We start from the raw sequence: 25860 nt of genomic DNA on the forward strand, positions 1-25860 counted from the left end.
GTCCACCTTCATGAGCAATCAGTCTCTATTCCTGCCTCCTCCAGGCCCTGGCAACCACTAATGTTCTGACTTTAAGGATTTTCCAGTCTTTTTTTTTTTTTAAATGTTAATGAAACTGAAACACAGAGAGATGAAATGATTTGCATAGGGTTGCAGCCACTTAGAAACTTACCAGCAAGATTATTATCACTCCTTACTAGGAAGATCACAACACACATGTTGAGGGTAAGTTTTAAAACTATACATAAAAGGAAAAAACCAAAAGATCAGTGAAAATATATTTAGCTTGACTATGTGCATGCATGCTTAGTCGTGTCTGACTCTTTGTGACCCTGTGGACTGTAGTCCTCCAAGCTCTTCTGTCCATGGAATTCTCCAGGCAAGAATACTGGAGCGAGTTGCCATTTCCTCCCCCAGGGGATCTTTCCGACCCAGGGATCGAACCTTGTAAACTGTGTCTCCTGCGCTGACGGGCGAATTCTTTACCATGAGCCACCTGGGAAGCCAACTTGACTACACATACCTTAAATAAGGCTGCAAGACACCTGAAATATAAGGCCGAGTCCTGAGACTGGCGATGCTCAGGCAGTGTGTCATGCCAGGGACTGGCAGGAGTGGAGGGTGTTTGGCAAGGATTACTAAAAGAGGAAGAAAGATACTACTGGTGGACAGGAATTGTGCTTAGGGACAGGGTAATACAGACAGAAGGTTGAGGGAAGTGTGACGCTATGCAGGTTACAGGACAGACATATTTCTTTTTGGCCCAGGGTTTTTAATGTTGTGTTAACGTGCCCACGTGTCCACTTGCTTCCTTTTATAGTGCTCCCAATTTGTCCCGGAGATTTCTGATCATTTCCAGTTTGTTTATGAGTAGTTAACGCATAAGACTTCCCTGGTGGCTCAGGAGGTAAAGTATCTGCCTACAATTTGGGAGACCTGAGTTCAATCCCTGGGTGGGGAAGATCCTCTGGAGAAGACAACAGCACCCCACTCCAGTATTCTTGTCTGGAAAATCCCATGGTTGGAGGAGCCTGGTAGGCTACAGTCCATGGGGTCACAATGAGTTGGACACGACTGAGCTACTTCACTTTACTTTAGTGCATGAACAGTGTTAGAACCACTAAAGAATCCTTGCTACTTAATGACACTTTGCAAAATAATACATGGAATTCAACTTTTTAAATATTCTACTGTCTGCATTTGTCAAATAAGTAAAATGATAACAAGTTTACCTTACTCCTATTACCAGCTGTAAATGTGTACGTAGAAAGAGTGATCCCAGAGACTAAAACCATCAGAATCCATTTGCAAAAATAATTAGGCATATGTTTTATTTTACATGTCTTAATCAATATTGCAAATATCATTAACAAAAGGAAAAAAGGACAGAAATCGCTCATCATACACAAAAAAATTCATTGTTCAAAAGAGATTAATCTGAATCTCAACATTCTTTGTGCTCATTTAATATTATTAAAACATCAATTCGAAAGGACAAACAAGTCAAAACTAAGTATTTTATTAACTAAAATTGAGACCCTAAATCAACTACACAACTGAAAAATAACCTACCATCAACCTAGAAAAGTTTTATTTGCTGACATATAATGAATACTCAAGAGCCTACTACTGGGTGCAGAGACAAATTTTCTTTTACAAACAAGTTATTTTGAGTTATAGAGACTCTGTAGATGACTAGATTATCATTGTTTTTAAACGGCTGCTAAAAATGACTATTTAGAGAGTCAACCTATTCACAGAATTGAACACTAAATAACATCAGTTCAGTTCAGTCACCAACGATCATTTAAAGTTGAAATTCTTGTCTGCCAAATTTTTATAACACTTTTTAAGCATGTAAATTAACTTAAAAGATCTGTTAATTATATATAGCAAAAGAGCTTTGGTATCAATAAATTAGAAGTAGGAAATCAAATATACCTTGTAGTTTTACAGTGTGTTTTAGGAATTAAATTGGAAATGCCTACATATGAAAATGTAAATGTCTCATTCTTTTATTACCTACATTATTGTGAAGAATGAACCACCCGCTTATTCTGAATTACTGATATAAATAAAACACGAGCCTAAAATTTCTTCTAAAAAGATGAATGGGTCACACCCTGCAATTTAGGCAAAAGGTAAATAAAGAATTCAGTGCTTTACTTTTCAATGCTCCCTTTTTCTTTTGATGAGAGCAGAAAGATTCTAGGATAAAAATAATTCCAATAAATACAGCTAGAATACATCAATCTTAGCACTCCCATCTGATAGGGGGCTAAGAAGAACAACCACCTGCCAATGCAGGAGACACAGGTTTGATCCCTGGGTTGGGAAGATCCCCTGGAGAAGGAAATGGCGACCCACTCCAGTATTCTTGCCTGGGAAATCCCATGGGCAGAGGAGCCTGAAGGGCTACAGTCCATGGGGTCACAAATAGTCGGATATGACTAAGCGACTGAGCATGCAAGAAGAACAAACAAAAATAAATAAAAAGAGAAGAGTGATTTTTAAAAACCAAAAGGCAGATTGAGTAAGGGGTGAGGGTGGGTTTAGTAGAATATCTGCTGCCAATGAATGAATTCCAAGCAATATTACAAATTCTTCCTAAATTACACCTAAGGGCATGCACATGACACATAGAATCTAAACAATTCTTTGCTACATAACATATGGAAAATAATTAACATTTTATTTTATGAAACATAAGAGAAACAAAATCTACAAAGCAATATTACTGCTTGAAAAGGTTATTCTAAAAACTTTTATTAAATTTAGGTTTTGCCAAGTTCCTATTCTCCAAGTAGTCAAGTAGACACCAAAAACAACTTCTGAGTACTGTGGACTGATCCTTTATGGAGCATGCATTTTTCACAAGTCTACAGCAAAACGAACTAGTTAAGATTTAATTCTGAATTCAGCCTGTGATTGATTTCTGGATATAACACTGGAATAAAAACAGTAAAAGTAACTTTTTAAAAATAGGTTTACTTCTCACATAAATTAGTTTAGAAAATGTTAATGTTCTTAACCCAAAAGATTCCTTTCAGAGTTTGAAAGATCAAAGAATAAAAAACAAAATTGGTTCAGCAATTTCCAAAATAAAATGAATACAAACACTGGCCACAACTTTCCACTCAATCCAAAAAAAACCACTTTAGCTGAGCTCAGCTCACTTAATTTTCAAAAACCATTTCTTTTTCCCAGCTTCATACCTGGAATTACCGTTCCTCAACAACATTACCTACATCAGCAGGGAGGAGATAAAAGTGTTGTAGAGATTGCACCGCCACTGAATGTACAAGCAGGACATTCCAGAGCAGGAGGGAATCTTCAAGACCTGCTCCAGCACCCACATTTTACAGATGAGAAAACTGAGGCCCAAAATGAGTCATTTAATCAAATGACTTGACCAAAGCCACATTGATTGGCTGAGCCATTCATTCAGCCATTCATTCACCCACAATTACTGACAGCTATCTAGGCGCCAGGTCTGGGACTCCGTGCAGAAAAGAAGCTGTAAGGCCCCATCCACCATTGCAGAGGCTATCCTTCCCCTTGGAAAATCTTAAGATCAACCCTTAAAAGTCCTCATCAGCAAGAACTCTGTAGGAACTGCACTGACTTTGTCAAACAGGTCTCACTTTGAGTTCACAAGTTTCAGTAAACACAGTTGGCCTCTACTGTGTTTATTTTAAGCGATTATTAAGCGTTTACTTTAAGTGATTAAGCATTAACAAAGAGAAGCACAGTATTCTGAATGAGTCCCTTTCTGATACGTTCAAAGTTTAATGAAGTGCAATCAGAAAATACCCCATATACACAAACAAGTTCACAGAGAGGACAGCTTACAAAATCAGAGCGATCTGAGGTATCAACATAGAGCAGTTAAGTCTAATAGCTCAATCCCCTCAATTCCACAAAGTGTGGAATGTAAATGATTCCCATTTCATTCAGATGTGGGTATATTTTTCTGAGATGTCTGTATGTTAGGAAGACCTCTAAACTCAATTCCAATTCACATCCAGTGACAAGATAACTAAACCAGGCCTTTCTCCTGAAGAGTAACTTTCCTTGATTTCTATTTGAATAACAGAAAATTAGAATAAAAAAACTAAATAAAACCTAAAATTTCATGTGCTGACTAAAGGAAATTCAAATTCTATGTACAACAAAAATAGCAACAGCTTGAACTGCACATTTCTGAGTTTTTTGTTTTTTTCTTTTTAATGAGATGTGCAGTGAACTTACCCATCAACATAAATCATCCCTCATTTTGCCTGGACTTTTATATTCTTTAAGATTAAGTCTGGCACTCAAATGTTTTGTGTATCTCAAGTCACAGTCGAGTCAACTTCTTTAAGAAGTAAGAGAACATATTGACAAAGCTCTTAAATAAAACAACCCCAAAATAAGGCACTTTGAAATATTAAACAATAGCTCTCTGTTTACCCAGTTTCAGTGGGGTTTTTTTTTTGTTTTTTTTGTTTTTTAACCAAAACGCTCCACCGCTTTTACAGAGGTCTCGCAGATGACCACTGGGTGAATGTTGATGAAATAAATCTTCACTGAGGCTCTCTGAAGGCTGACTCCCCTGAAGCTATTGTCAGTTCAGGACCAAAGCACTCATCAAAGTATGCTCATCTATGTCTCAAACTTCCAGATTTGATTTTTATCCAGAGCATCACAAGTTCTCATCTGAACATCGGGCCGGCCCTCGGGTGTCCGGTAAGCACTAAGACACAGTCCTGAGTGGGGATGAAAAATGGTTCCATCTTCTTTAAAATGCCAAATAATGTTTGCTGGGATAGGAAACCCATCTTTGGGACAATTTTGCATCCCCACATGCTTTTTTAGCTCGGGAACTTCTGCACATAACTCCGTCACCGAATTAAACCTTATTTCTTTGTTGGAGGTATACTCAAAAAATTGATTGCCTCCTTGACCGTGGCACCCAAACAGGGAAAGGTTAGCACTTGTGGGGTTGTTGTCAGGAGCATTATAATCTAAACATTCAGAAGAGATCCCAATACTGCGAATAGCTCCGTGCCAGCCTGGCCTATCCTCTGGAACGTGCAAAGTAGAAAACACATTTTTCAAATACCAGTCAAAGCTCTTGCACCTCAGCCTTTCCCGTAGTAATTTTCTTTCAGAAATATCACCATAAGCTTCTTTCCTTGCTGGAGGGTTTCGGTTGTAGAAATGCTCTTTGTACTCGTCCATCCAGACTTCCGCTGCCCGAGCAGTATTCTGCAGGAAATTGGGCCGAGCATATGGTGCCCGCTTAGGGAATACGTGGCCCACGTGGGAACAGGGGTGGATCTCCAGTTTACCTCCACACTGCCACACCCTGAAAGACAGCTCCAGGTTTTCACCTCCCCACACTTCCATCCCAGTGTCATAAGTTCCAAGGTACTGAAAATACTTCTTGCTGACCGCAAACAGTCCTCCGGCCATGGTGGGCGATCTGAATGGTTCAATTCTCGATTTACGCCTGTCCCTTTCATGTTTGGGGACAGAATGCCACTGGAATGTTAGACGCCAGTCGAACCCACCAATCATGGGTTCCCCAGTCTGCATATAGAATTCAAAAGTATTCCAGTCGATGGTGTCTATAACAGGACAAATGACCACTGTTTCATCCTTATGAATCCTTTCCAAAAGTGGCTCCAGCCAACCAGTATTACACTCACAGTGACAATCCAGGAAAGTCAGAACATCGCCAGTGGCAAAAGTGGCCCCAATCAGACGGGCCCTCACCAGCCCTTCGCGCTTGTTTGTTCTAATCAGGCGGACTCTATCCAGATTGCTGACGTAAGCTTCAAGCTGTGTCTTCAAATACACTCTGTCGCTCAAGTCATCGACTAAGATGATCTCCTTCAGAAGGACTGCAGGAGAAGTTTCTAAAACACTGTGGATGGTGCGAAGTAAAGTCGACCAGGCTTCGTTATAGAAAGCGATGATGACAGAAGTGGTGGGAAGTCTCCTGTAGTTAAACTTCTTGGACTTACACTCATACATTCTTTTATCCTCTATGTGGCGGTGCAGGGAAATCCTGTCACTGAGGTAAATGTTAATGGCATATCTCTCAATGAGTTCCTCTTGCTGCTTCAGTTCACTCTCGCTGAGCTGGAGTTTGCTGGCTTTCCCCCACTCCCCAAGGGCACGGGAATCTGCAGGGGGCTTCTCATACAGCGGTCGAGACAAATCCACTGCTTTCTTCCCCGGCTCTGAGAGCTGTCTTGACCCCGGTTCCTGGGCACCGCCGGCTCGTAAGGAGGCATGGAAAGTGGAGACGGAGAGTTCCACCAGGAGGTAGGCCACTGTTAGGAGCGCCAGCAGCAGGCAGCTTTTGCGTGCCCACGTCCACCTTACGGCCATCCGGATCTTCATGGCTGGGGCGCGGACGCGGCCACCAGAGTCACCGCGCGCAGGGGAAGGGCTGCGGGACCCGCCGCTTGAGCTCCGGGCTCAGGTAGGAGCGAACTTCCGAGCAGGTCCCTCTTTTCATGCAAGCGTTCGGCTCCTCGGCAGTCGCGGGGACTTCCTGGGGGTCACCTGGGACCTCCGCGGGGCTCGGCCTCCGGTGCACCCCCAACTCCTCTCTCCCCACTTCCTCCTGCCTGCCTCACAACTTTTCACAAACTCTACAGCCAACAACACCCCACCCTCCCCGGGCAGAGGACAAACCCCTCCCCTTCCCTCTTCCTCCCCCTGGTGGCGACTTCGCGCCAGTGGTCGGCCAGGCCCGGGCCCAGGCCTGTGGGCGACTCTGCGGGGCCGGGGGCGGGAGCACCAAGGTGACCCCGGACTCCGGTCCACTCCCGCTCCAACTGCATCTCGGCCGCTCTCCACACGATTCTACCCATATGGGTCCTCAGTCGTGATGCTCCCGGGGACCCAGCGTGGACGGGCGGCAATCCTACCGATTGAGCGTCTCATCACAAAAAAAGAAAAAAAAAGAAAACTTACCAAGTTGTTTGCCGTTGGGGCTAAAGTCCACGGAGGTGATCGCAGCTTTGTGGCCCTTAAAGTAACGCTCCAGAACCGGGTCCTCCTGGGAAGGAAAGTTGTCAAGTTTTGAAAGCAGGTGCAGACCTCGAATGTGGGGGGTTCGGAGAGGAGCGCGGTCCCCTCCTGCGGGAGCCGGCCCGGGAACGGCCACATCGGTGGAGGGTTGTGGGGGAGCAGCAGCACCCCGAACGAGCACGCGCGGCCGCAGCTAATTGGGGTGTACGCCGAGCAGCAGCCTCCCCCCGCAGAGCGGGCGGAATCCCCGTTCGCGCTGCCGAGGAGCGGGCGCCCGCCGGAGACCACCTGGGCAGAGCGATTGAAATGCACGTTCCGGGGCCCCGCCCGCAGGCTCGCGGTCACAGGTGCGAGGCGGAGCCCCCCGGCTTCGGTACTTTTCAAAAACCTCCCAGGTGATTCTGACGCAGGCGCTCCACGGAAACCCTAAGAGAATTCTGGGGTGGGGGGGGCATGGGGCCGCCGGGGCGGTCGGAGCTCGGGGAGGAGCACCCGGGGCTCCGCCAGGGCTCGGCGCTCCCGGTGCCCCGGGGGCAAGGGATGAGTCACGGGCGCCCCGGGGCGAGGGGCGCGGAGCTCGCGGGTCGGGACTCGGCTGAGGACGCCTGCCTCCATGCCCCGCCAGGTGCGGGTGTAGCCCCGACCTGGCTCCCCAACCCGCGGGACCGGCTCCAGGGAGGCGCACCGCAGGCCGTCCTTACCGGGGAGGAGGCCATGGGGGAGCGCTCAGCTCCCGGCTCCTGCCCGCAGGGGGAACCGGGGGGAGGGAGGGGGCGGGGTAGGAAGGGGGACCGTGCGGTGCCCGGAACCGTCCGCCCGGAGCGGCAGCGCCTCCCGGTCACTACAACAACGGCGCCCCAGTCAAACCCCGCGCTCCAGGCGTGGCCAGCCGAGCCCCGAGGCTGCGCCCGCGCCGCGAAAAGCCGGACCTCCGCCACCTGGCAAGGCGGACGCCGGGGGATCAGGTGTCGTCACACATCAAAGCCAACGTTTGCTAACACCTGAGCTCCCCCCGGCTTGATACCAGAAGGAGGGTAGTAACCGATACAGGTAGGAGACCGATGGTTGGGAGAGGGTAAGGAACCTGTGATCGATGCAATCAGAATTCTATTACGCGTTAAAGAGACAGCGCGCGCAAATTTGAAGCAGGTCCCGCACAGCTTATTTTTTGATGCGGAAGACAGTTTGATCTGAAATGAGGCGGCTTGCTATTTATTAATATACACAAGAGAAGTAAATCTCTGGAGGACAGACTTGAATTTATTTAATCACTATTTTTCACACACGCCCAGAGTGTTATAAATGTAGATGCTGGATAAAGGTGATGAATGAATGAACGGATGTTTTCCATCCATTTAAGGTTTTCTGCTGTGTTTCTGTTTCAGTCTCGTTTGCCTGTGCTTTAGAGCTGCAAATTGATACAGTAGCATATTTGAGGTCTTTAGGAAGACTTAGAAACATATTTTTTGTTCTGTTTAAATTATCCGGCCACATGGTAACTATAGACATTGCTACAGTAGACTTTCCTACTAGAGTATCATTTGAGCTTCAGCAACGCTGCGAAGTTGATAGGAAATGTGGCCGACCTTTAGAGATTATAAACTTGATTCTTAGACATTTTGATTTAATTATCAAAAGTTACACAAAGACAGCTCTTCCAGTTTCCAAGTCCGTATCCTTTTTTACCCTGTTACAAAGCTTGAAGGACTCAGCTGAAAGTTACATATAGCATAAACATTCTCGGCAGCATAAGATGGGATCATAGACCACAGCTGGTAAGATACACTGTCTATACAAATGAAAGGCATACTACACTGTTACAGATTTTCTAACTCGTTGAATTTAGTTGTAATGAATACTGTACATAGCAATCAAGCAAATTTAGACTGAAATATTAGTTCAAGTATATGTTTGTTGAATATCTCCAGGATATTTGGCAGTGAGGGATACAAAAAGAGATATTTTCCCCGCCTTTGAGAACTCAACAATCTAGGTTTCTGAGTTTCATGTGTTAGCATGCATAATGATGGTTTTAGGGGACCTCAGTCTCAAAGATGCTGATTCAGCATATATGAAGTGGAATCAAGGACCCTACAGATGTATTAATAATAAGCCTCTTAGGTGATTGCCTTGGGAGTCTCAGCTGTGTACATTGAGAAACATCACTCTAGTCTAGAAGGTGATGTGTCAAGATTGATACTAGCAACTTATCAGCAAACTGCGGCAGGACTCTAAGCTTTGCTACTTATTCCCAGTCCAGGTTTGACTTTAAAAGAAAAAAAAAAAAAGACCAACATATTAAAAAAATAATGCTGGATGCTTGTGGGAACGTAAAAGGAAATAAAGCAGTTCCTAAAAATTTAACCCTGAGGTATATACCCAAAAACAGGGTAAAAACAGGGACTGGAACAGATACTTGTACACCAATAGTCATAGCAGTATTATTCACAATAACAAGTAAGTGGAAGCAATTCATGTATCCAACAGATAAATCAGTAAGTAAAATGTGATACATACAATGCACTGTTACTCAGTCATAAAAAGGAATGAAATTCTGATACATGCTGCAACATGCTATGTGGCGCTTAGCCGATCAATTGTGTCCAGCTTTTTTTGACCCCGTGGACTGTAGCCCGCCAGGCTCCTTTGTCCATGGGGATTCTCCAGGCAAGAATACTGGCGTGGGTTGCCATGCCTTCCCTCCAGGGGATCTTCCCCACCCAGGGATTGTACCCAGATCTCCCACATTGCAGGCGGATTCTTTACCATCTGAGCCACGAGGGAAGCCTGCTGCAGCGTGGGTGAACCTTAAAACATTCTGTTAAGTGAAGGGGCCAAACACAGAAGAACATATACAGTATGATTCCACCTAGTGAGGCACCTCAAATATGTGGATTCATGGAGACAGACAGTAGAATGGAGGTTCATAGAACGGACTGGGGATAAGGAAGAATGGAAAGTCACTGTTTAACAGATGTGGAGTTTCTGTTTGAAGTGATGAAGTTCTGGAAATAGTGGTGATTGTTACAAAACATTGTGAATATACTTAATGTCATCGAACTGTACACTTAAAATAGTTAAAATGGTAATACTTATGTCTATCTGACTACAATAAAAATAATAAAATACATAATAATTCTGAAAACTCTGAGGACCTCAAAATTTCTCACAGTCAAGATATATCTAATATTGGGTTCGGCAGATTAACAGAAAAAGTTGGAGATGTATAAACTAGCTCAAAAAAAGAGAGAAATTTTTTGGTATGGATTTTTCCCTTAAGTCTCTTAGTTAAAAGAGATTCCCAGGTGACAGGCTTCCCTGGTGGCTTAGGGGTAAAGAATCCACCTGCAAATGCCAGAGACATGAGTTTGATCCCTGATCTGGGGAGATCCCACACGCTGTGGAGCAGCTAAGCCCGTGTGGCACACCTACTGAGCTTGTGCTCTGGAGCCCGGGAGTCACGTCTACTGAACTCACGCGCGCCCTAGAGCCCATGCTCCGAAACAAGAGAAGCCACCGCAGTGGCAAGCCCCCCGCACCCCAACTGGAGAGTAGCCCCTGCTTGCCGCAGCTACAGGAAAGCCCGTGCAGCCGCGAAGACCCAGCACAGCCAGAAATAAATTTAAAAGAAGTTTCCCAGGTGACGCAGTTGGTAAGGAATCCACCTGCCAGTGCAGGAGACCGAAGTGATACATGTTCAGTCCCTGGATCAGGCATATCCCCTGGAGGAGAAAAAGGCAGCCCACTCCAGTATTATCACCTGGAAAATCCCATGGACAGAGGAGCCTGCTGGGCTACTGTCCATAGGGTGGCAAAGGGTCAGTCACGACTGAACATGCACACTTGGTTAAAAATAAATTTAACTTTTTTTCCAATTATCAAAAAATGAATATGAATAGAAAAAAAATCACAGATTGTCCCATCATTTAACAGCTGCTTTAAACATTTTTATTCAAGTACCTATGATACGCTCACCACATGCCAGGTACTCTTCTAAGTACCTTAAAATTTTTGACAAATCTCGTAAGAATCTGATTCAGTTCAGTTCAGTTCAGTCGCTCAGTCGTGTCCGACTCTCTGCGACCCCATGAATCGCAGCACGCCAGGCCTCCCTGTCCATCACCAACTCCCAGAGTTCACTCAAACTCACGTCCATTGAGTCAGTGATGCCATCCAGCCATCTCATCCTCTGTTGTCCCCTTCTCCTGCCCCCAATCCCTCCCAGCATCAGAGTCTCTCCCAATGAGTCAGCTCTTCACATGAGGTGGCCAAAGTACTAGAGTTTCAGCTTTAGCATCATTCCTTCCAAAGAGCACCCAGGACTGGTCTCTTTAGAATGGACTGGGTAGATAATATTAATTTTTTTCTTCCAGTTTTGTTGAGATATAACTGAATCACAGCACTGTATAAGATTAGGGCATACAACATAATGAGTTGACTTTCATACATGATGGAATGATTACCACAGTAAGTTTAGTGAACATCCATCATCTCATATAGATACAACATTAAAAAAAATTTTTTTTCCTTGTGATGAGAACTCTTAAGATTTACTCTCTTAACTTTCATATATAATATATATCAGTGTTAATGATATTAGTCAAGTTGTACATTATAGAGAGATGATATTTTTCCTATTTCCCTTGTACAGATGAGGAAATTGACATGCAGAGACATTAAGTTGCTTAGTCACAGGCACACAGCTAGGATGTGGAAGAATTTTAGATTTTAGTGGGGTGCTTCCAGATGCCACCTCTTAATCGCTAAGTCATGATGCCATTTTTTGTGATTGCAAGCACATTAAAAATATGTAAAATTCTGTATCCTTCCTAACACTTTTCCTGGGAAGTTTTACAAAAAGCAAGAAATATAACACCTTCTTTATTTCCATTCCACTGGCCTCATTTATTACTCCAAACTGCCCTGTCCATTATTTTCCATATTTACTTTTATTTCTTTTTTGCTATTCCTAAACTTTGCAAATAGCAAAAGCTCAAAGGTCAGTTCAGTTCAGTCACTCAGTCGTGTCCGACTCTGTGACCCCATGGACTATAGCACGCCAGGCCTCCCTGTCCATCACCAACTCCCAGAGTTTACTTAAACTCATGTTCATTGAGTCAGTGACGCCATCTAACCATTTCATCCTCTGTCATCCCCTTCTCCTCCCACCCTTCAATCTTTCCCAGCATCAGGGTCTTCAAATGAGTCAGCTTTTCCCATCAGGTGGCCAAAGTATGCAGTTTCAGCTTTAGCATCAGTCCTTCCAATGAAGATTCAGGACTGATTTCCTTTAGAATGGACTGGCTGGATCTCCTTGCCATCCAAGGGACTCTCAAGAGTTTTCCCCAACACCACAGTTCAAAAGCATCAGTTCTTCGGCGCTCAGCTTTCTTCATACATGACCACTGGAAAAACCATACCTTTGACTAGACGGACCTTTGTTGGCAAAGTAATGTCTCTGCTTTTTAATATGCTGTCTAGGTTGGTGATAACTTTTCTTCCAAGGAGCAAGTGTCTTTTAATTTCATGGCTGCAGTCACCATCTGCAGTGATTTTGGAGCTCAAAGGTGAACATCTGGAAAAATGGCCAAAGTTGGGGACTTTTTCCCCTTAAACTCAAGAATGCTTGAGTTCCTGTAATTCTACTTGCTACAGTGATCATTTGGGGCCTTCTCAGATTACAAATTTATTAATCTGAATGGGAGCCACAATATTTAAAAATCTACAAGTTATCATTAGAAGCCAGGTACAAAGGTAGGACAAAATGGATTCTTTATTTAGCCCTCCTTTTCTAGATCCCCCTCAGATCAGAAATTGAGTTGACCCACTTCGACACTCTGAAGGGTTGTTATTTTAGCACCAGTCATTCCAAGGTCTGCTGCTGCTGTTGCTAAGTCACTCAGTTGTGTCCAACTCTGTGCGACCCCATAGACAGCAGCCCATTAGGCTCCCCCGTCCCTGGGATTTTCTGGGCAAGAACACTGGAGTGGGTTGCCATTTCCTTATCCAATGCATGAAAGTGAAAAGTGAAAGTGAAGTTGCTCAGTCGTGTCCGACTCTTCGCCATCCCACAGACTGACCTCCATCCACCAGGCTCCTGTATCGATGGGGCTTTCCAGGCACCGCAGTTTCCTTCAAAGGTTGAGAATTCAGGCATAGCACAGAGGTGCCATCTGCTGTTCATTTCTCTTTATGGCACTTGGACTGAAAAACTGAGCTAGAGTCGGAGACAACTGAGCAACTGAACTGAACTCAACTGAACTGAACCCTTGAACAACATGGGTTTGAACTGCACAGGTCCACTTACAAGTGGTATTTTTTTTTTCAATAAATATATTGGAAATTTTTTTGAAAATTTGCAACAATTTGAAAAAACTTTTGGACAAACTATGTAGCCTAGAAATATTAGAAAATTAAGAAATTTAGGTATGTCATGAATGCATAAAAATATGTAAGGTTCTGTCTATCCTTACATAGGCATAAGGTGAGTGATATTTCATATTAAATGAATAGTGTGTTAGCCTTCTTTTGTTTTATAATTTTTCTTTCGAAGAATTACATCATAGAGTATGCCTCTCCCTTGTAATCAGACAAACTGCATATCAGCCTAGCATCACAGGTAAGTTTTTTTTGATATAATAATGTTTCCAATACTGTACTGTGAATAAGACTGTAATACTGTATGCTATAATAGTTTCCCTGCTGGCTCAGTCCGTAGAGTCTGCCCACAGTGTGGAAGACCCTGGGATTCAATCCCCAAGTCAGGAGGATCCCCTGGAGAAGGAAGTGGCAACCCCTCGAGTATTCTCGCCTGGAGGATTCCATGGACAGAGGAACCTGGTGGGCTACAGTCCGTGAGCTCACAAAGAGTCAGACATGACTGAGTGACTTACACTGTATGCTATAAAAACTTTATATTGATTATTCGTGAGTGTATAGGCTAGGCTATCATGAAGCATTTGTTTGATTACACCAGGCTACAATAAAGCGATCATGTTGCTGCTACTTCATTATCAATGCAGAAACTGTTATACCTCTAAACAAGTATGGATTTCTTTTTCATATTACCTTTCATTTTTGATGTCTAGTGTTAGTAATATGTATAACACCTACAGTGTTTTGTATTATATAAGACAATATTGACGTAGATAGAGGCAGATGATTCATTTTGTAAACAGATGACATAAACTTATGGTATGGATAATATGGTACAGTACTGTAAGTGTATTGTCTCTCCCTTATGATTTTCTTGATAACACTTTCTCTATTGTAAGAATTCAGAATATATTAAGTATAACATACAAAATAGATGTTAATCAACTGTGTATGTTATCAGTAAGGCTTCCAATCAACAGTAGGCTATCAGTAAAACTTTTCGAGGAGTCAAAAGTTATACATGGATTTTCAGCTGCCCAGCATTGTTCAAAGGTCCCTGATGCTGGGAAAGATTGAGGGCAAAGGAGAAGGGGGCAGCAGAGGATGAGATGGTTACCTAGCATCACGGACTCAATAGACATAAGTTTGAGCAAACTCCAGGAGATAGTGAGGGACAGGGAAGCCTGGCCTGCTGCAGTCCATGGGGTCACAAAGAGTTGGATACAATGTAGCAACTGAACAACTACCTGTAGCCTGTTGCCCGGCAGTTTCACTCTCTTCTGGATACAGTTGCTTCATAGTAGAGGAGAATACATAGAAAGGAAAGTACCAGATCCTTCTGAACCATTAAAGCATTAACCTTTTTTCTTTTAAAGACTGTGAATGATTTATATCAATTAACATTAAGTCACCAAGTCCTATCAACTACATTCTCACAACTGATTTTCCCATCTTTCTGTTCTTTTGGCTCCAGCCCCTCTATAGACCCTCTGCCTCTGCCTCCTGGAGTATTTCTGTAATCCCAACTTACTTTCCGATTTCCAGACTTACCTGTGTCTGTCTATCCTTCATGGTGCTAACAAATAGGTAAGAATCATCAGGGTAGCCAAAGTACCAATTCCCACCTCAGAGATTTTAATTTAGAAAGTCTGATATGAATACAAGAAATCTACAGGTTCTCAAACAAGCTTTCCAGGTGATTATAATGTGCATTAATATTTGGGAGCCACTGGGCAAATCATGCCACAGGACTTCTTTAAAATGCATTTTGTCGCTACCTGGTCTAAGCCTCAAACCAAGTCTTATTTTATATTCAACCATCACTTCAAGGGATTCCCTGATAGCTCAGTTGGTAAAGAATCTGACTGCAATGCAGGAAACCCCGATTTGATTCCTGGGTTGGGAAGATCCGCTGGAGAAGAGATAGGCTACCCACTCTAGTATTCTTTTGCTTCCCTTCTGGCTCAGCTGGTAAAGAAACAGCCTGCAATGCGGGAGACCTGGGATTGACCCTGGGTTGGGAAGATCCCCTGGAGAAGGGAAAGGCTATTCACTCTAGTATTCTGGACTGGAGAACTCTATGGACTGTATATTCCATGGGGGTCCCAAAGAATCGGACAGGACTGAGTGACTTTCACTTTCACCCATCTCCCCCAAGCCAACAGTTAAGCTACTGCAGAAAATTCCTGTAGGAAATGAGTATTAGGATCACCTGAAGGGCTTGCTTGTTAAACTGCAGAGAGCTGAGTCCACTTGAGAATTTCTGGTTCAGTAGATCAAAAGTCTGAGAATTTGTATTTATAATTACTAGGCTTGATGCTTATGCTATCAATGAATTATTTTATGGAAATCCACAGAATAAAAAATAAAAAGTGGTGGTAGCAGGGTTAGGGAAAGAGACAGGAAGTAGAATCTGGTGTTTGCCAGGGGCTCGGGGGAGGAGATGTGGAGTTACTATTTTATGGGTGTAGAGATTCAGTTTGAGAAGATAAAGTATGTCTAGGTGGATGTATAGTAAATTTTATATTGGGTGTATCTTACCAAAATTGAAAACAAAAGTAAGAGAGAAGTATTGAAAGGAAAGAAAGCATATAAGTAATGGCATCCTATTTGGGGGGTGAACTTCAGTAGAACGGAGGGCACTGTTGGAATGGAGCATTCTGGCACTGTTGGGGTGCTGGCAGTAGGGATGTAAAAAAAATTTGAGAGTTGACATAAATAGAGCTTCCCAGGTGGCACTAGCGGTAAGAATCCATCTGCCAATGAAGGAGACATAAGAGACACAGGTTTGATCCCTGGGTTGGGAAGAGGCCCTGGAGGAGGGCATGGCAACCCACTCCAGTATTCTTGCCTGGATCCCACGAACAGAGGAGCCTCGCTGGTCCCAGTCCATGGGGTCGCACAGAGTCGGACACGACTGCAGCGACTTAGTACACGTGCATGTGACAGAAATGAAATGAAGGGAGGGGGGCAGAGAAACTGAAGTGCTGTCCTTGGTCCTGAACCAACAGTGCAGTTCAGTTCAGTCGCTCAGTCGTGTCCGACTCTTTGCGACCCCATGAATCGCAGCACGCCAGGCCTCCCTGTCCATCACCATCTCCCGGAGTTCACTCAGACTCACATCCATCGAGTCAGTGATGCCATCCAGCCATCTCATCCTCTGTCGTCCCCTTCTCCTCCTGCCCCCAATCCCTCCCAGCATCAGAGTCTTTTCCAATGAGTCAACTCTTCACATGAGGTGGCCAAAGTCCTGGAGTTTCAGCTTCAGCATCATTCCCTCCAAAGAAATCCCTGGGCTGATCTCCTTCAGAATGGATTGGTTGGATCTCCTTGCAGTCCAAGGGACTCTCAAGAGTTTTCTCCAACACTACAGTTCAAAAGCATCAATTCTTCGGCACTCAGCTTTCTTCAAAGTCCAAATCTCACACTCATACGTGACCTCTGGAAAAACCATAGCCTTGACTAGATGGACCTTTGTTGGCAAAGTAATGTCTCTGCTTTTCAATATGCTATCTAGGTTGGTACCTGTTGGCAAATGGTTATCGGACCTCCCTTCAGACACTGATAACTCTTTTTTTTTTTTAAGACATATAGTTTAATTTTCTAAAGAAAGAATGTAGCTTTTATTGTCTCAGAATAAATAAAATCATGATATAATTCACAATTTACTTAGCTTCTTTCATGTATTTTGACAGTTGTATCAGGTTTTCACTTGTAAGAATTTTCTCCTTTTTCCCATTACGAAGGCAACACATGCCTCCCTTCCCCTCTCCATCCTAATCATGAGCTTATGCATTAGAAGGTCATTTGAGGTAAAGCATCACTATGACTTGTCAAGTAAGTGTGTAAGAGGGATGAAGGGGAAGATGGAATTGAAGATGGCTGACAGGTCTTTGCTTAAATGACACTCCTCAAAGAGGCTTCAGAGACTACTTAGTGTGGCTCCTCTTTCCAGTCATTCCCTATCCAATTACCATCTTTGATTTTCTTCATAGTCTTAGCTATTCCCTCTGCCTTTACTTCCATACAATCTTTGCAGGACCCCCTTTTTTCCTTCACTTCAGTCTCAGAAGCTTTTTAAAAATTCATGACTCATTTCATTCTATACCACATCAAACTTTTATTTTTTTCAAGCATGTATGCCTTAAAAATAGTCAAATGATTTTAAAAGACATTTCACTAAAGAAGATATATAAATGGTCAGTAAGCATGAAGAGATTCCCGACATCATTAATCATTCAGTTCAGTCGTTCCGTCGTGTCTGACTCTTTGCGACCCCATGGACTATAGCACGCCAGGCCTCCCTGTCCATCACCAACTCCCAGAGTTTACTCAAACTCATGTCCATTGAGTCAGTGATGCCATCCAACCATTTCATCCTCTGTCATCCCCTTCTCCTCCCACCCTTCAATCTTTCCCAGCATCAGGGTCTTTTCAAATGAGTCCGCTCTTCCCATCAGGTGGCCAAAGTATTGAAGTTTTAGCTTCAGCATCAGTCCTTCCAATGAAGATTCAGGACTGATTTCCTTTAGAATGGACTGGTTGAATCTCCTTGCCATCCAAGGGACTCTCAAGAGTTTTCCCCAAAACCACAGTTCAAAAGCATCAGTTCTTCAGTGCTCAGCTTTCTTTATAGTCCAACTCTCACATCCATACATGACTACTGGAAAAACCAAAGCTTTGACTAGACAGACCTTTGTTGGCAAAGTAATGTCTCTGCTTTTTAATATGATCTCTAGGTTGGCCATAACTTTTCTTCCAAGGAGTAAGCATCTTTTAGTTTCATGGCTGCAATCACCATCTGCAGTGATTTTGGGGCCCCCCAAAATAAAGTCTATCACTGTTTCTCCATCTATTTCCCATGAAGTGATGGGACCAGATGCCATGATCTTCATTTTCTGAATGTTGAGCTTTAAGCCAAATTTTTCACTCTCCTCTTTCACTTTCATCAAGAGGCTCTTTAGTTCTTCTTCACTTTCTGCCATAAGGGTGATGTCATCTGCATATCTGAGGTTATTGATATTTCTCCTGGCAATCTTGATTCCAGCTTGTGCTTCATCCAGCCCATGTTTCTTATTATGTACTCTGCATATAAGTTAAATAAGCAGAGTGACAATATACAGCCTTGACGTACTCCTTTTCCTATTTGGAACCAGTCTGTTGTTCCATGCCCAGTTCTAACTGTTGCTTCCTGATCTGCATACAGATTTCTCAAGAGGCAGGTCAGGTGGTGTGGTATTCCCATCTCTTTCAGAATTTTCCGGTTTGTGGTGATCCACACAGTCAAAGGCTTTGGCATAGTCAACAGAGCAGAAAATAGATGTTTTTCTGAAACTCTGTTGCTTTTTTGATAATCCAACGGATATTGGCAATTTGATGTCTGGTTCCTCTGCCTTTTCTAAAACCAGCTTGAACATCTGGAAGTTCTCAGTTCACGTACTGTTGAAATCTTGCTTGGAGAATTTTGAGCATTACTTTACTAGTGTGTGAGATGAGTGCAATTGTGCAGTAGTTTGAGCATTCTTTGGCATTGCCTTTCTTTGCGATTGGAAGGAAAAGTGACCTTTTCCAGTCCTGTGGCCACTGTTGAGTTTTCCAAATTTGCTGGCGTATTGAGTGCAGCAATTTCACAGCATCATCTTTCAGGATTTGAAACAGCTCCACTGGAATTCTATCACCTCCACTAGCTTTGTTCGTAGTGATGCTAATCATTAGAGAACTATAAATCAGAACCACAATGAGATACTACTTCACAGCCACCAGGATGGTTATAGTAAAAAAGATGAACAACCTTAGGTTGCAAGGATGTTTCAACATATGCAAATCAGTAAATATGATGCATCACATTAAAAAGATGAAAGACAAAAATCATATAATCATCATGTGCCTAGCCAATATGTCTTGGCATGATGTGTGATCATTTATGTGTTTTCTCCCTCAGTAGCTCTTACCAAATCATGGTGTATATCAGTTAATGGCATCTTAAACTCCCCAAAAATAGCCTGCTATGTCCTCTTCTGGGCATCGACATCCTGTGTTGGATCAGGAGTTCCCGAAATACTGCCTGAAGACATGAAAAAGTAATCTATTCATACGTGCCCTGATTTATTGCCACTGAGGCAGAGTCACTAGCTGACTTCTCTCCTGCTGCTGCTGCTGACAGATTCTGCTGTCAAATTACACACAGGCTAATCTCTTTCTGATGACTACTCAGAACAACAAAAAGCTAAAAAAATATTGGGTAGGGGTCTTGGAAAGTGTTTCAATTTCTGTTACAGGTGAGAAACCAAAGATCCCTGAAGGCTCACTGACTCCCACACTGTTCAGCTAGACCATCACGGAGCCAACCCTACAAGTCAACGCTCCAGAATTCCAGGTCAGCAGGGCTGGCCCTTGACTACGAATGCGTCATCTATATTCAAGATGACCTCAGCCAGAGGTTATGACTTTTTAATCCATCTTTTTATCCAGACTTAGTGGAAGTCTTATAGTCTCTATGGAATATACTTATGGTCCTCAGACTATACTGATATATTCATGATATAAACATTATTAAGCACACTACTATGAACTACACAATATTTTAAATAAAAATATAAGGAAAAATGAGAACAAAGATAGAAAACTCACTTACCTTCGAGGCCCAAGCGGATAACAATAATGAGTGAGACAGGCTAGACTGTAGGGTTACCAGATACAATAGAGTGTCCTAACTGAATTGCGTGAGTTACACAAGACATACACTGGAAACAGTACAATAAAATCGCTGTATATCTGAACTTCAGGAATTTGCAGGGAATTAGAAAGTGCCGGCCCCTCTCACCTGAAGGGGGCAGCTGCCACTCAATCTCAGAGGTTGTTGCCATGGGAAACATAGCCCTCCATAAACTGGAAATCCAGGCTTCTAGTCAAACTCTCCCACACTGTAAAAGTTGTAAATTGATTTGGAAAAATTTACATACTACTTGGAGGGGGGGAATCATGTCTGTAGATTCTGACGGTGTTTAAGGGAGCCCCCGAATAAGGCTTCTCTTTCCCACCCAAGTGGGGAAGCAGTTGAGCCCTACAGGTTTCAGACACATGGAGGTCGAAATGCCAGCATTCATATCACCAGTGCTGTAACAATAATGGATTTGGCTTAAGTATTAAGGATATGGGCTTCCCAGAAGCAGCTAGTGGTAAAGAACCTGCCTGCCAATGCTGGAGACAGATGGGGGTGGTGTGGGGGGTTGTGTTCGATCCCTGATTGGGAAGCTCCTCTGCAGGAGCGCATAGCAACCCACTCCAGTATTCTTGCCTGGAGGATTCCATGGACAGAGAAACCTGGGGGGCTACTGTCCTTGGGGTCACAAAGAGTGGGCCACGACTGAGCGACTGAGCATGCGTGTGAGCATTAAGGATATAACCAGACAGACTCCTAGCAGGCTCCTAAAGTGAACTAACTGCTCTCACCCTACCCAGCCGTTCACTCCAGCAAAGCAGAGTTTACCCTTCAATGAAAAAAGCAAACTGGAATACTCCCTCTTCGCAGACAAAAGAGGCAGGACGTGGAGAGCTGGGTGTGCTCCGCCCCTTCTTCCCGACTCCGACTCCGGGGCAACTCTGCGACAAGGAAAGCCAAAGGGGAGAGGAGGTGGATGCTTTAATTTCTGAAATAAAACCGTTTTGAATTGGAGGTGTACTGGAAGGCATTTTATTATCAGTGAAAGAACAGATGAGGCATGGGGCTTCCCCCTCCCCCTTGCACCCCACCTCTGAGATTTCACACAGAGAGGAAGAAGCAGGCCTTTGGGTAAGTTTGAATGGGCAGAAGAAGAAAAGAAATTGTTTTCTAATTGCACCTTATGAATCCCACTTTTTTACTCACATAAATGTTGCAGATATTTTTAGTTTGAATAACTGAAAACCCATCTCAAACTGGCTTGTGTAACAGATGTGGGCACAGTGTGGTCAAGACCACAGATCTGTTTCCCATGGTTCTCTCAGATCTGCCTCTCCCCAAGCTGGCTTCTTGCTCAGACCCAGCACCCTGCGTGGCTTCAAAATGCAAACTGGCAGCAGATGTAGCTACATGTTCTCGGTTCACTTCTGAAGGGGTGAGCATTACTTCCTGAAAGGAAGGGTCAGAGATTCTCAGTTCCCTGCTGAGTAGAACACCTGCGAAGAAATCCCTGTGGCTAGGGAAATGCCATGTTCTGGCTGGATTAGGCTTGTATAAATTAATCCAGCCAATGCGACATAATTAAACTAGCCAGGATCCTTCCACAAACACTAGTGAAAAGGCAGACACAACCAAAATGCAAGGCTGCTACCAAGTAGGATGGAAACGGCATGAGTGTGAGATGGGGAAAATGGACACTATGGGAGGTGAGGACGGACTGAATAGAAGACATGGCTGTTGACCCATGACCTCTGAAGAGGAAAAGGGATTGGGGAGAGGCCAGGAGGAGAGTAGACTGTAAAGGGGTTGAACACGGAGTGTGAAAGGGCTCTGCAGATCGGTGAATTAATCGAAGAATCCTGGAGCGCTAAACAGCACATTATATTATGGAAACTGTAAGGAGTTGATTTGTTGGCGCACCAGGTACCAGGGAGATGAGGGAGAGATAAGAGTGTCAACCCGAGGAATTTGGACACAGGATGAGTAGAACTGTTAGGAGCTAGAAGCCACTCTCAAATAGAGCAACTGAGAGCTTGGTAAAGGGACTGTTTACAACGCTGTGGGAAGAATTGAGGGAAATAACAGAGATACCCTGTGTTGCCGTTGTTCCATTGCCAAGTTGTCTGATTCTTTGTGACCCCATGGACTGCAGCATGCCAGGATTCCCTGTCCCTCTTTATAAAGGCATAAAGAGACTTGCTGTATTATAAGGTATTAGCAACACAAAGTCATTGCCATTCCTAGGTCTGAAGGGGAACAGAGAGAGCCAACACCAAAGGACCAGAAATCTCAGGGTCTAATGACAGGAGCTGTGGTCTTTTCTTGAAGGGTGCTGTTGTCTGCTCTTAGAAACCTGGCTGGGAGGAGCCTGCAGAAGTAATACCCTAGACCTCGGTGCTGGTGACTTCCATTGGTTAGGATAAACTAGACGTTGGTGGCTGAGGGATATTATCAAGGCAGTCTATTACAAGTCAGCATCCTGGGGCCCAGAGCACAGTGGCAAGTGGTGGAATGTAGACCTAAAGGGACAAACAGGAAACAGCCAGCACAGAAGGAGGGTGAGCACCTGGAGGAATAAACAAAATCTCAGAGAGCATCCTGTGGGTCCCAGGAAATTACTGAAAATTTCAAAGTTGGAGCAACACTGGCCTCTAGAGGGAGCTCAAGGCTTTCTGTCCTTGCACTCACTGGCTCTAGAGACCAAACATCAATAGAGGCATAAAGAAGAAATACATAGATTCCATGGAAAAAGCCCTTAGCTAGGAGATGGAACTCGGAAGTGGAAAGGAATTGCTCCCAGAAATGGAAATTTTCCCTTTGCACTTAGATTTGCTACATTTGGGTTGATTTGTAATAATACCAATTAAATAAATCAAAACTGCCACTAAGCATTATTTATTCACTGGATGCCAAGTTTTAGTACAGCGTTTAGTACAATTTTTCAAGGAATACACCACTTAAATTCCCATTTTACAGATTAGGGGACTGGGAGAGCCTGGATTTGGACCCACATAAGGCTGGGCCACTCTGCTCCTTTTTTCTTCCAGGTAACTGGTTTAGTCCACTAAAGGTTGCCCTTCCTTAGAAGCCTAATAAAGCCACATAGCCTAATAAAGCCAGGGCAGGGTCCAGGGAAAAGGAGCTTGAAGGTGGAAGAAGCTTTCTATGTTAGGGCTTATCTTCATTGAACAATTTTAAGCACATATTTAATGACTGACACTGACTACCTGCCAGGCTCTGGACCAGGTGCCAAGGTTCCCCAGGCGAGCAAGAGGAGAGCACGACCACGCAGCACCCAAGGGAGTCCAGAGTCTGCCGAGCAGAGGCGCATCCCGAGTCTATGACACGCCGCCTGGCTGAGCGGGGCCAGATACTTAACGTCACTCAATGCTCTGTTTCCTCATCCATGAAACACACACAGTAGATAAATACTACTTAAGAGCAACGCCATGGGAGCCTCCCTGGTGGCGCAGTGGTAGAGAGTCCACCTGTCAATGCGGGAGACGTGGGTTTGATCCCTGATCTGGGAAGACTCCACGCGGCGTGGAGCAGCTAGGCCTGTGAGCTATAACTACGGAGCCTGAGCTCTCGCGCCTGGGAGCCGCGACTACTGACGCCCGTGCACCCTACGGCCCTCTGCAGCAAGAGGAGCTGTCGCGATGAGAAGCCCGCACGCCACAGCCAGAGAGCAGCCCCGCCTCTGCAGCTGGAGAAAAACCTGATCAGCAATGAAGACTCAGCAGAGCCGGAAAGAAAGAAAGAAAGAACAGCACTGCACATGTTAATGTTACGAAGGTATGAGCCGCTGTCTTTAGGACATGCTGTCAGCCTCTGAAGCTTCTACAGTGGACGGAGAGATAGAAAGACAAGGTCAGGTTTTTGGCCTGAGGAACCAAAGGAATCAAAAAGACCATACTGCCACATTGGCAAGGTCCAGGGTTATAAGGGGGAAAAAAAAAAAAAGTCTTCTGGAGGGTCTAAGGAGACTCAGTTCAGCTGTTGGTTTAGGGGTCAGAGCTCTAAGTTCCGAGGCGGCAGACAGCTCTCCTCTGGCATTCCGACTCTGATCAGTTGATCTTGGCTGCCTAGACCAACAGTCAGAGGGCTTCTCAGACTATATGCAGGATTAATGGAAAGGATGCCCCGAGCCAGAGAAGGTGTCTGCCGTTGATTCCGGATTGAGAGGGGAGAGCACGTGATTCTAGAAGTGTGCTCTTTTGCCTGGAACATTGCCTGAGCAGGGTCCGCTGGGGAGGACTCGGAGGTCCTGACTCAAGTCTGAGATGAAGGTAAGCCCCCGGCTTCCCAACCTGTCCAGGACTGTCCTTGACTCAGCACTGAAGGAATCCCCTCAATCTCAGACATACCCCAATTCACGTCACACGCTTTTTCTACCTGACAACCCTTAACAAAACAAACAGCAACCAAGAACTATGAACTCAGACCAGTCAGGATGACTGGTTTCTTTCTTTCTTTTTTTCAGTCTGTGGAAAGGCATGGATTCTGGCCTACTGTAATGTGTTGGCCTGTATATCCCCTAAATTTCCCTTCTCCTCACAGCAGCCAACGGTATCTCAATTTCTCAGCGATTCTTCCCTGCTCTATCCACTGGAAGTCTTAGCAGGAAACAGATGGCACTCTCAATGGGGTTTAACTGAAAAGCATTGCGCGCAGGGATTATTTACAGAGGCGTGGGCAGGGTTAATGGGGCCGACAAGATCTAGGGAGACACCCAGGGATTAGCCCTCAGCCCCAGAGACGAGTGCAGCTCTCGGTGTGCTGAGAGCTGAGCTGCCCAGGGAGACTCACGGCTGGGAGCTGGAGCCTTGGCCAGCAGGAGCCCAGGGAAGGCGGATGCACCCCCGACCTCGCCCGCCTCCTGCCCGCTGGCCTCCTGCCAGTGCCTCCGGTCAGAGGGCAGGGAAAGCATGCCAGGTGCCTGGTGCAGTAGCGGTCAGACTCCAGGCCCCAGAGCCTGGCCAGAAAGGACAGAGAAAAGAGCTAAGAAGAACCAGGCCAGGCCGCCCTGCTGTCACTCAGCTTCCATTCTAGTCCTTTCCTGCGCTGGAGAAAGCAGCTCAGGTCCCCAGCCATGAGAACACTCAGTGTCATCACTGAGGGATGACGGGGTTCGTTCCTGCTCCTTCCTGGACGCTAAACTCAGCAGGGAGCGAGGCGGCCAGGAGAGGCAGATGAGGGGCAAGCAGGGACAGCAGAGTCCGGCTGCTGCAGCCCCAGGCCTGAGCAGATCTAACGTGACCATCCTGACTTCCTTCTCCCGCCCGCTCTGCACATGATGCCCTGACTCTCAGCTAGCACCCTGGCCGTGAAGGCAGTGCTGACCTGAAGGAATGAGCCAACCCTTCAATTCCTCAGGACCCAGCCATCATACTCAGTGCCCTGTCATTATGGAGTTGCTCTGGTCTCCCATTGACCATGTCAGCCACACAGGGAATGCAGTGAACCCCATGGGCTCCAGTCACAGCACTGTCCCCATTTGGTAGCAATCCAATTTCTCCTTGTTAAACAGAATCAATCACACTGGCCCATAGAAACACCCAATGCTTTGCCCTTAATTATGGCAGGCACAGCCGGAGATGGCCATGGGGCATTTTCAGGGCTGAGCAGTGGAAATATGCCTCCCTGTTTGGCACAAGGACCACAGACTCACTAGATACAAAATGTTTCAGGGACAGGAAGATAACCTTCTTGAAGAGGGTTATTCAGGGAACAGTGAGAGAAGCCACTTCCGCCTCCACCCTGGGTGCCTACAGGCATATACTCAGCACCTTGTA

General features: G+C 44.8%; 3 protein-coding genes across 7 annotated transcripts in view; 1 reads left to right on the top strand and 2 right to left on the bottom strand.

Annotated features, from left to right (window-relative positions):
* POC1B (POC1 centriolar protein B) overlaps window positions 1-7906 on the bottom strand; it is a 106540-nt gene extending 98634 nt beyond the window's left edge. For 2 of the 4 annotated variants that reach the window (XM_069584168.1, XM_069584165.1), the window contains exons 1-2: window positions 7731-7891; window positions 6973-7057 (exon numbers count right to left, since the gene is read on the bottom strand). In XM_069584168.1, the coding sequence (XP_069440269.1) occupies window positions 6973-7057; window positions 7731-7745 (100 nt within the window). In that variant the 5' untranslated portion in view covers window positions 7746-7891. Of the gene's footprint in view, window positions 1-6972; window positions 7058-7730 lie in introns of all 4 variants that reach the window. The other 2 variants (XM_069584164.1, XM_069584166.1) reach the window with 2 other exon arrangements.
* GALNT4 (polypeptide N-acetylgalactosaminyltransferase 4) lies at window positions 1305-6961 on the bottom strand. Its single transcript, XM_069584163.1, has one exon. It carries the CDS (start codon window positions 6391-6393, stop codon window positions 4645-4647), a length of 1749 nt encoding a protein of 582 aa, XP_069440264.1. The 5' UTR covers window positions 6394-6961; the 3' UTR covers window positions 1305-4644.
* On the top strand, window positions 6763-19770 carry LOC138437243 (collagen alpha-2(VIII) chain-like). 2 transcript variants are annotated; one of them, XM_069584171.1, is made up of 2 exons: window positions 6763-8079; window positions 19683-19770. In XM_069584171.1, the coding sequence occupies exon 1, from the start codon at window positions 7483-7485 to the stop codon at window positions 8032-8034; it is 552 nt and encodes a 183-aa protein (XP_069440272.1). In that variant the 5' UTR covers window positions 6763-7482; the 3' UTR covers window positions 8035-8079; window positions 19683-19770. The 2 variants fall into 2 exon arrangements, with proteins under 2 accessions (XP_069440272.1, XP_069440271.1); XM_069584170.1 differs by lacking the exon at window positions 19683-19770 and adding an exon at window positions 13741-17072.
* The last annotated feature ends 6090 nt before the right edge of the window (window positions 19771-25860 follow it).

This window comes from Ovis canadensis, chromosome 3, assembly GCF_042477335.2.
Source record: "Ovis canadensis isolate MfBH-ARS-UI-01 breed Bighorn chromosome 3, ARS-UI_OviCan_v2, whole genome shotgun sequence".
NCBI classification, from domain to species: domain Eukaryota; kingdom Metazoa; phylum Chordata; class Mammalia; order Artiodactyla; family Bovidae; genus Ovis; species Ovis canadensis.

Excerpts from the sequence above, each read along its gene's own strand:
- GALNT4 (XM_069584163.1), bottom strand. The coding sequence starts at position 6,393 with ATGAAGATCCGGATGGCCGTAAGGTGGACGTGGGCACGCAAAAGCTGC.
- LOC138437243 (XM_069584171.1), top strand. The coding sequence starts at position 7,483 with ATGGGGCCGCCGGGGCGGTCGGAGCTCGGGGAGGAGCACCCGGGGCTC.